Source organism: Bombyx mori, chromosome 24 (genome assembly GCF_030269925.1).
Source record: "Bombyx mori chromosome 24, ASM3026992v2".
Lineage (NCBI taxonomy): Eukaryota > Metazoa > Arthropoda > Insecta > Lepidoptera > Bombycidae > Bombyx > Bombyx mori.
The window spans coordinates 2,162,068-2,173,515 of NC_085130.1; the positions used below are offsets into that span (position 1 = coordinate 2,162,068).

Here is an 11,448-nt window from a genome sequence, read left to right on the forward strand (position 1 = left end):
ATAAAAAAAAAAAAAAAAATGGAGCGTATCCAACACCACTTTGCTTGGACATTCACACACAGCAAAAGGCAATAACAACAGCGTTCTTTTGGAAAAGTCTAAGAAATGCAATAATACCGAATTAGGCATACCAACGTAGACATACCAATCAATCTGTTATCATTTTATTATATTAATTTGAAAGTAATAAAGTGCTACCCCAATAATATAATGAAGTATTCAAGCTAGGTGTGGCAGTCGGTTTTAAGCAAAAACTTTATGTCCGCTACGGAAAACAAATAAATATGTAGGTGGTAGGTGGTGGTAGGACCTCTTGTGAGTCCGCGCGGATAGGTACCACCGCCCTGCTTATTTCTGCCGTGAAGCAGTAATGCGTTTCGGTTTGAAGGGTGGGGTAGCCGTTGTAACTATACTGAGACTTTAGAACTTGTATCTCAAGGTGGGTGGCGCGTCTACGTTGTAGATGTCTATGGGCTCCAGTAACCACTTAACATCAGGTGGGCTGTGAGCTCGTCCACCCATCTAAGCAATAAAAAAAAAAAAAAAAAAAAAAAAAAGGTACGCAGTCTACCGGCTTGGTGGTCCTTACAGCATCGCTCAATCATCTTGACCACATTAAAACTATTTATCATGATAATGGTATTTATCATGGTATGGTATCATCATCATGGTATTTAAGGTAAGAAGCCGTTAGATAATAGTGCAAGTCCTATAGGACCTTGGTACAGTTGTTGGTCAATGTCAGATTAAACGTTTTCCGACAGACACAGCGCACTGAGTTTTTCGCTGGATCGTGATTCCAATCCGGTGGTAGATTCAGTGAAGCACTGCTCTTGCTAAGGTCAGTGTTAGGAGATCTCTCAGGTTGAGCCCCATGAGCTCACCTACCGGTCCGCGAGTAGTTGTAATAGACCCTATGGCTACCAACGATTAGATAGGGGAAAATATTATATATATATGGGGAAAATATACCCTTTTTAATGAATGTAAGGCTCAAGAAGCCAAATATATTTATTTTGATAGTCACGGCCACTCGTACATACAGAAGATGGGTTTTACTGGCGAGGGTCTTTTAATTTATTGTCATACATAATTGTTGATAACCATTAAAGACGCGAAGGTTTTACTTTCAGGAACTTTTTTAAGAGTGATTCTCCGAGCCCTAAATTTTCGATGTCTTGAGGTTTATTTTTGTAACTAACTGACAAATCAGTCTGCAATTAATTTTAAAACATACCTATATGACTGATTTTTCTAACTAGAGTTTCATTTCTATCCCTAATTCTGATTCATATGGCCCCAAAAATTTTAAAGTTCATTATCTCGGAAACCATTTTATCAAAAAGTGTGCCCTTTTCAGAAATTGCATCTTAGGTTATCATCTTTCGTAAAAATATGTTTTATAAGCTTAAATGTGAAAAAGAATTAGGCCATATGAATCAGACAAAGAACGCAATTTCGGCGAAACACTTAACATTAAAATTGCCATTGCGAATTTCAACAAAAAAAAAAACAAATTTTATCGATATAATGATTATTAATTATTCTAATCTAGCTTATCGTTTCATTTAACCTAAATAATGAGTAGCATTTCAAAATGTTTTACCGAAAACACTTGCTGTATTTCCTCATGTTGTCCCAGGGTCCGACGGCTAGGGACGCTTCAGCCAGATCAGGATATGACAATGCAGGTACTTGGATTTTGCCATATATCCTCTGAGCAGAGCGTGCCAGCATCTTCAACCATTTTTCATTATTAGTTTTATACTCTTAAAATTTCCAATATACTGGAATAAAGGAGAAGCTTGGAGCATTCATGATACTGTTACGCGCTGGGGTTCGGGATAAACAAAATTCCACCGAAGTATAAACTAAAAACTGTATTCAACACTTAGACTACTTAAAACACTTCACAATCACCTTAAAAATCTCAATTCGCTTCTTCCGCTTCGCTTCAGGTGATCCGTTCGCTGTTTCGCTTCGAGTAGTTCCGATTACTAACTGACTGCGTGCCATCTTTGCAACGCTTTTATAGTCGAGACGAATTTCCTAGAATCGTCGCGAATATTCCACACAAATCCAGTATCGTATTTCCGATATCCGACAATAGATGGCATTGTACATCTCGAGCGTTCTAGATGCTACTAGATCCTTCGGTATTCGTTCGACGATTCGGCGATAGATGGCGTTACTCTTACCGGCGTAACAATACCATATATACTCATCTCTAGGCCAATGTCCAATGAGATTATACTCCAGGGTTTCAATCTGTTTAATACAATATTTCCTAAGTAGCATACTTTTCAATGACAACTCTAACGGCTGCCCCACTCTTCAAATCGGAGCACGATACTGGTTTGCGGGGGAAAATACGCAGGATTATGCTACCCACCCCTGCGGGAAAGACGCTCTCCTCCTGACATCGTGTTCCTCAGTGCTGAGTGTCGTGACCTTTACGGAGCACTATTGTTCGGACTATGTTCCTCCATCCTTCCTTAATAATCCTTTCTTCCTTTAACGGCCGTCTGATGTAGTGGTAAGTGACATGGTCACTACACAAGGGGGTCGCGGGTTCGAATCCCGCCAAGGGAAGATATTTGTATGATAAATATAAATGTCTCTTCCAGGGTTATGGATGTCTATTAAATATATGTATGTGTATAATAAAAATCTTACATTTATATCCGTTATCTGGTACCTGTAACACAAGTTCTTTACGAACTTATCACGGGACCAATTAACGTGGCGTGATTGTTAGTAAATATTTATTTATTATTTATTTATTTATTTATTTATTCCTGTCCTCTGCATAGTGGATAGCGGCATTGATGCTGGAGTCCGACGTCATCTTAATTCGATCGAACCAGCGCATAGGACTACGCCCCCTTGGTTTCTTTCCTTCTAATTTGCCGATGATTAGTAGTTTTTCGTGACTGTCGCAACGTGAGCGAAAAACCTCGAAAACTCTTAGGCAAGGACTGATCACCACTGATAATGCAAATTCGATTTGCTTATTTTGATTTTTATCAAACGGTATTATGACGTTTTTAATTATGTCATTCGGGAACACGTGCTTAAGTACGTGATTCAACAGAAAAAAAAGATTTAGGTTCCTTTTCTATGCGATCTTTTGTATCGCTTCACATGAGTACGACAGGTGTTTTATCGTGTAGACAACGAGGACTTTTCAGTACCTCCTACGAGTTTATACCACGTTTATTCAAAGTCAATGTGTGATCCTGTAATACCAGCAGCTTTTATTAATTGTGTGACCGGCAGTGACCGGCAGTACGCTTTCCGTCATGGTCGCTCAGCTGGCGATCTTCTTGTATACCTCACACATAAATGGGCTGAAGCCTTGGAAAGCAAGGGCGAGGCTCTCGCTGTGAGCCTTGACATCGCGAAGGCCTTCGACAGGGTCTGGCATAGGGCACTTCTATCGAAACTTCCAGCTTACGGGATCCCTGAGGGACTCTGCAAGTGGATCGCTAGCTTTTTGGATGAACGGAGCATCACAGTTGTCATCGACGGCTGCTGCTCCGATACCATGACCATCAACGCTGGTATTCCACAAGGTTCGGTGCTCTCCCCCACGCTTTTCATACTGCATATCAATGGCATACTATCTATTGATGGCATGCATTGCTACGCGGATGATACGGGAGATGCGCGATATATCGGCCATCAGAGTCTCTCTCGAAGCGTTGTACACGAGAGGCGATTAAAACTTGTGTCTGAAGTGGTCTCCAAGTGGGGTGAACTGAATTCAGTTCAGTTCAACCCATTGACGATACAGGCTTGCGCGTTCACTGCGAAGAAAAACCCTTTTGTCATGGCGCCGGAATTTCAAGGAGTATCCCTGCAGCTTTCCGCGAGTATCGGGATTCTAGGGGTCGATATTTCGAGCGATGTGCAGTTTCGGAGTCATTTGGAAGGTAAAGCCAAATTGGCCTCTAAAATGTTGGGAGTCCTCAACAGAGCGAAGTGGTATTTCACGCCTGGACAGAGACTTGCGCTTTATAAAGCGCAGGTCCGGCCTCACGTGGAGTACTGCTCTCACCTCTGGGCCGGGGCTCCCAAATACCAGCTACTTCCAATTGACTCCATACAGAAACAGGCTGTTCGCATGGTCGATAGTCCTGCTCTCACGGATCGCTTGGAAGCTCTGGGTCTACGGAGGGAATTCGGTTCTCTCTGTGTTTTATACCGTATGGTCCATGAGGAATGCTCTGAGGAATTATTCGAGATGATCCCCTCAGCTCTTTTTTATCATCGCACCTCCCGCCATCGGAGCAGAGTTCATCCATATTATCTGGAGACGCTGCGTTCATCGACAGTGCGTTTCCAAAAATCTTTTTTGCCACGTACCATTCGGCTTTGGAATAAACTCCCCTCCACGGTGTTTTCCGAGCGCTATGACATGTCCTTCTTCAAAGAGGCTTGCGGAGAGTACTTTATGGTAGGCAGCAGCTTGGCTCTGCCCCTGGCATTGCTAATGTCCATGAGCGACGGTGACCACTTACCATCAGGTAGGCCGTATGCTCGTCTGCCTACAAAGACAATAATTTTTGTTTTTTTTATACGTATGTTAGTTTGTATGTAACCGGAATCTTTGATCGTGATTTTGGCCCCCTTCAAAACGTTAGATTAACTCGAAAATTGCGAAATTCACGGTTTTTTTACAATAAATTTATTTTCGATTCTTTAATTGAATTTTCTATAAAAGTGTGTTTCTTTAACCTATTATTTAATTGTCAAGCGATCGATACTTGAGCCTCGGAGTCACAGCTAATATCTAACACTGTAACTGAATTGCCTTTAATAGATCTCATTCTACTCCAGTTGGTGTGACTGACCATCCCAATCTCGTTTTTAAGAGGCCGTCATCTCGAACTGCTCATCTCAAAACGTTTACTCTTCCAACAGACACCACAGGGCACGCTTGAAATATCCGGAGAAGATTCGTAAATTTAAAACCGTTTCTACTTACATACATGCAATAAGCGACACAGAAGCCCAGGAAGAAGTTTAGTACGAAAGCTGTCCATAGACCGCATTGCTTATACGATTCGTGTATGGCCACGATCCCTCCGCCGAGGCAACTTTTGATTAAATGCCCTATAGATTCTATTACGCTGAAAACAATATTATATACGAGTATATAGGTAACGACAGCATAGCTTAATACCATTTTCCTCATCTCTCTCTTTATCTCTACCTGTCTCTCTCTCTCTCTCTCTGTCTCTCTCTCTCTCTCTCTCTCACTTCCCAGTTATATATCCCACTTTTTTTATTTTTTTTATTTATGTACACACAAAAAAGAAAACATAGTTGAGAGTAATAGGAAAATTATGTACAAAGGCACTGCTTATTTCTTTAAGAAATCTCTTCCAGCAGACCTGCGAGAGGATAATGAGAATAATAATTAAAAGTGATGAGTGTGTGTAGAACAGTTAAAATCACAAATACAACACGAGAATTATAGTAATGCACATGCACATAGCAAATATTGTTAAACTTGAGTACAAAATATTATAAGTAACACAGTATATACGAAGAGTATAGAACAATGATTATTCGGTTGATGAGAGATAGAATTGTTTGACCTTGTATTTAAAAACAGAAACAGACTTGCAAACTCGGATGTCAGCCGGCAATGAATTCCACAGTCTGACCCCACTACCCCACATGGTAGTGGGGTCAGCTTTCCTTACTTTAGTCCTTCACTTCACTCTGTCTTCGACATCCTCGTCAACTACATTGCATTCCCTTTTATCCTTCAGCACTACATCCTTCTCTCTATCTCTACCTCCCTCACTCAAAATAACTCATGTTACTAAATGACCTATTACAGGTAATCCTCCTATAAGATACGTCCTACAAAGACCCGTGTTGTGCGCAACCGCGTTATATAAGACGCCAGTACAAAAAGAAGAGTATTTTTCTGAATGAAACATCCGAACTATGCCTGTAAGTATTTCTTACCTATTAAACATAAAAAATATGCAGTAAAATTTCGGTTATTCCCATGCATTGTGTGTTAATAGTGGACAGTGTAATTACCTAAATAATTTTAAACAAAAATCTAGTAATCTTGTTGTTGATATGTTATAGGAAGGTTACCTGTATCACCTATTATCGTTATTACCTATTACGTATTATTTGCATTGATAAAATGAATTCAGTATTTCAATACGGCCTAATTCGTCTCTAACACACAAGACATGTCCTTCTTCAAACGAGGCTTGTGGAGAGTATTAAACGGTAGGCAGCGGCTTGGCTCTGCCCCTGGCATTGCTGACGTCCATGAGCGACGGTAACCACTCACCATCAGGTGGGCCGTATGCTAGTCTGCCTATACGGGAATAAAAAAAAAAAAAAACCGTCATTAAAATTGTTTAAAACAAAAAAAATCATAGTACATACTTGGTAGTCTTGGCTGGCGGTCTTGCTTTGGTAAAATCATAATTCTTAGCGGCTTCCCCGGTGGCTTTTAGTTGATATTTAGAAGTCGAGTCAGATGGAGCCTAGAAGTTTTGAATTTTTTATTTTATTTTATTTGTGTATTTTGTTATTGCTTAGATAGGTGGACAACAATACAACGTAAATGCCGCCATCCACCTTGAGACATAAGTTCTAAAGTCTCACTTTTTACAGTTCTTCTATAGGTTATAAAGTTTATTTTTTATTTTTTATTATCGAGACATTATTAATTGCCCGGAGGCCTTTCCAGTTTCACCAGGACAGGTGGGCGTGCAAAGGCTCAGTCAGAAGTGGTGGGATTTGCTAACAACTGCCCGAGCGCCTTCGAAGGAAACCTAACAACTCAAGAGCAATTGCTTCGCGAAAGAATCTACTACCGGATCGGAATCGCGATCCGCTGAGAAGATCCGGCGAGAAACTCAGCGGGCTGATGCATGGGTTAGGTTGCACGTGGCCTCTTTGTCGAGTTCGATGAGTACGGTTTCCGGGGTTCCTAAGCCTACTCCTAGAGTTAGGGCGGGTGGGTTCCACCACCCTGCCTATTTCTGCCGTGAAGCAGTAATGCCACATGTACAGCCGTTGTAACTATATTTGAGACCTAAGAACTTATATCTCAAGGTGGGTGGCGCATTTACGTTGTGGATGTCTATGGGCTCCAGTAACCACCTACACCAGGTGGGCTGTGAGCTCGTCCACCATTACAAGCAATAAAAAAAAGACGTCTAATGCAAAGGTAATTGGATCTGATGGATCCGTAAGGACGTGCCTAGGGCGTCGACGGTGACTGGCTCCTGCGTGATCAGGATTCGGGGAGTAGCCAGCGGCGGCAACGATAAGGCGATTATCATGACGCATAGCCTTATCGAAGTATACTATAAAGTAATTTGGTGCCGTAGTACTAATCTTCTTCTTAGTCGTGTCACTCTTGACAGAGTGGTCGTGATCGTCATGTAGTGTTGGAAGGGGCAGACCTGATGCGTCTCACAATGTCGCGCCATCTCTCCCTGCTCGAGGCCATTCTACTGCACTCATTTAGGGGACCTCCCACTGCAGTTTTAATTTGGTCGGTCCACCGCATTGGTACTAATACCGATTTCATAATTTCCAACAAGTTTTTATTACACGTCTGTTTAAGTTGAAAATTGGGTAGGGGGGCAGTTACGTGCCCCCTTGGAGTATTTTTTCGCCACGAATTATACTTAGAAAAAAAAAGCAACAACTACCTATCAAAACGAAAGGAAAACAGGTATCCGGTTTTTGAAAACTGTGAAAACATATTTTCCGGCTTAATCACACTACATTCCTTTAACAATAATCATTTAATAAATATTATATTAAAGGAACACCTGCACGTGTTTCTAGACATTCACTCTTAATATTCTCATTGAAACACATTTGGATATACATTATATTATTTAAACAACAAGTTTATTAAATGAAAATTACCAACGTTATTGTATTTATTGAATAAACTTATAATTTATTTTAATTTTAGGCGAAACGCTTCGGATTACGCGCTTCCCACTTGAAACACAACAAATGTTTATACATCTTTTATTTGTTATTAATAATACGTAATACGAACTGAATCTATATATTAATACGTGAAGTAAAAACTTTGTATCCCTTTTTACGAAAATTGCGCGGACGGAGGAGTATGAAATTTTCCACACTTATAGAGAATATATAGAAGAAGTGCACAATGCTAATATTTTTTTTAAAATAATGCATAAAAGATACATTAAATCAATAAAGAAAACATTACACACACTACATACCATGTATTTGACGCACACACGCATGCCTACTATTTATTGTCAAACTTTTATTCTTGACGTCTGTCGTCAAATTGAGAATAGATTAAATATTGTTTGTCTTTGTTAATATTTTTTATAATGTAATCTTGGCGAAATTTGTGATTATAGAAGTATAAAATAAAATCATAATAGTGTACAAACTTACAATACCAATTAATTATAGTCGAATTTCGACTACTGCGGGGCCTCTAGTTTGATTAAATTCACGAATAATAATGAATAAATTGAATAAATTCTCTTAATTAAATTCAACATTTTCTTTGATTGAATTCATTGTCTGAATAATTTCTAATTGTTCAGAGTTTCTCGCTGGATCTTCTCAGTTTTTTTTATTGCTAGATGGGTGGACGAGCTCACAGCCCACCTGGTGTTAAATGGTTACTGGAGCCCATAGACATCTACAATGCGCCACCCATCTTGAGATAAAGTTCTAAGGTATAGTTACAACGGCTGCCGCACCCTTCAAACCGAAACGCATTACTGCTTCACGGCAGAAATGGGTAGGGCGGTGGTACCTACCCGCGCGGACTCACAAGAGGTCCTACCACCAGTGGGTCGCGATTCCGATCCGATGGTAGATTCAAGGAAGCACTGCTCTTGTTAGGGCTAATATTAACAAATTCTCTCAGGTTGAGCCCCGTGAGCTAATCTACTAAGCCGTGTCGTACTTAGAATAAATGGTCTCTTAGGCTACCGAGGAATAAGTTGAAATATTCGTTGTTTTTTCTTTTTCACAGATTCTCTCTCGGCTTTTACTTTGCTGTTCGGTAGCATGTTTTGTTTTAATTGCTGAGGTAGGTGGACTGACTCACAGCACGCTTTGAGACATGAGTTCTAAGTTCTCAGTTTTTGCAGGACAATGAAAAACTGCACCAACCTTCAAACCGAAACGCGTTACTGCTTCACGGCAGAAATTGACAGGGTGGTGGTACCTATCAGTGTTGGCTCACAAGACACCTTATGACCAGTTAAGATGTTTCGGAGCCATTTTATTTGGCGATTTCTATGGAACCGTAGGCAGTTCACAGAACTCAATAAATCTATTTCCTTTTTATTTTCTTGAAGTCGTCGTGGCCTAAAAGATACGACGTCCGTTGCATTCGTATCTAGCGATGCAACGGTGTTCGAATCCCGCAGGCGGGTACCAATTTTTCTAATGAAATACGTACTTGACAAATGTTCACGATTGACTTCCACGGTGAAGGAATAACATCGTGTAATAAAAATCAAACCCGCAAAATTATAATTTGCGTAATTACTGGTGGTAGGACCTCTTGTGAGTCTGCACGGGCAGGTACCACCACCCCGCCTATTTCTGCCGTGAAGCAGTAATGCGTTTCGGTTTGAAGGGTGCGGCAGCCGTTGTAACTGTACTGAGACCTTAGAACTTTTATCTCAAGGCGGTTAGGAAAGGCATTTACGTTGATGACGTCTGTGTACTCCGGTAACCAGTTAAAGAAAGGCCATGAATTGGTTTATAAGTAATAAATAAACACCTTCATTGTTTCCGAGAGTACGTGTGGATGGACCACAATTACCTTAGTCTTAGAGATGATCGGGTAAAGAACCCGGATCCGCGTTTACTCATAATTCTCAGGAGCATTCGTCGACTCAATCATCAGACCCCGGACCCCTAATACTAAATACTACTTTATGATTATGGAAATGGTAGTGCCAGGTAGAGGGAAGACCGAAGAAGACATGGATGGAGTGTGCGATTGACGATATGAGAGAGAGAGGAGTGAGTGTTGAGATGACGGCTGATAGAAGAGAATGGAATAGGGAAATTAGCTGTGCTGACCCCACCTAGTCACCTAGTGGGATAAGGTGGAGAAAAATAAGAAGAAGAGTCTTTTTGATTCTCATCTAGATCTAAATTAAGTGAATTTTAACTTACATTCGTATTAGCCATTGCCTAAGGTATCACGAAACGTTCACACGTGAACAAATTTGAGAGATAATTATTTTCGACAACTAAACCTTAAGTAAATCAGATACATAGCAAACAAAAAACATTATTACAAGAAAAGAAAAATGCAGTAATCAGAATTGACGTTTCCAGTCAAAATCATATATTTAAAGAATATTATACAGAAATAAGTATATATAATTTTTTAATATCTCTATGACCGTCGTCCGAAAAGATTTTAAAGGCGCCCGTGGACCGCAGTAGAGGAGAAAGTCGTTATGAACAGAAGTAAAAGAGCCGTCCTTGATACGTATTGGAGCGACATGAATTGTAAAAATGTAAATATCGGAAAGGACCGTAAAATCCAGTTTGAAACGAAAATTATTTTCTTAATACGTCAATAAACATTACGTGAATACAACTCTGGTCACCGTCCTCGCCGAACACGTCGCTTGCGACGAAGGGCTCGCCGAGTAAATTAACCCATAGACATACATTAAAGTAAACCCATAGACACAGTCCACTGAGTTTCTCGCCGGATCTTCTCAGTGGGTCGCGTTTCAGATCCGGTGGTAGATTCTGCAAAGCACTGCTCTTGCTAGGGCCAGTGTTAGCAACACTTCCCCTTTGAGCCCCGTGAGCTCACCTACACGCTAGGGTGAAGCTGAAATAGCCTCTCAAGGCTATCAGCATATTTAGGAAAGAAAAAAAGGAATAGAGCACCCACTGTGATTGGGTTTCGAATCGTAATTCATCTAACAACAAAAATCCCAATTTTCAATTTGGAAAACTACTCGACAGAAATATACTGGTTAAAACCAGTAATTTAGTATCAGAAAATAATTTGGTTTTATCTAAATAAATGTTTAATAGCGTTTGAAGCATTATCTTTGAAGAAATGAAATATTTTTATTGGCTGAATTCACTAACCGTTAACCTCATCTATGACATTATTCCGAATTATAATCTATGTATATATATATATATATATATATAAATGAATTTCTGTTCGTTGGTCTCGCTAAATCTCAAGAATGGCTGGACCGATTTGGCTAATTTTGGTCTTGAATTATTTGTGGAAGTCCAGAGAAGGTTTAAAAGGTAGATAAATATTAAAATGCTCGGAATTAAATAAAAATAACAATTTTGTTTTCCCTTTGATGTGTCTCCCATCAGACGTATTTCTTTTGTTTTATACATTAGTTTAGGTCTTTTATTCATCAATTGAGGCACTACGAA

General features: G+C 40.0%; 1 protein-coding gene across 2 annotated transcripts in view; it reads right to left on the bottom strand.

Moving 5' to 3' along the window:
- LOC101745805 (proton-coupled amino acid transporter-like protein pathetic) overlaps positions 1 to 10,380 on the bottom strand; it is a 39,496-nt gene extending 29,116 nt beyond the window's left edge. The window contains exons 1-4 of one of the 2 annotated variants that reach the window (XM_038019709.2): positions 10,198 to 10,380; positions 6,427 to 6,527; positions 4,991 to 5,135; positions 1,607 to 1,737 (exon numbers count right to left, since the gene is read on the bottom strand). In XM_038019709.2, coding sequence (XP_037875637.1) covers positions 1,607 to 1,737; positions 4,991 to 5,135; positions 6,427 to 6,527; positions 10,198 to 10,212 — 392 coding nt within the window. In that variant the 5' untranslated portion in view covers positions 10,213 to 10,380. Of the gene's footprint in view, positions 1 to 1,606; positions 1,738 to 4,990; positions 5,136 to 6,426; positions 6,528 to 10,197 lie in introns of those variants that run through there. The other variant, XM_038019710.2, reaches the window with a different exon arrangement.
- Between the last annotated feature and the right edge of the window lie 1,068 nt (positions 10,381 to 11,448).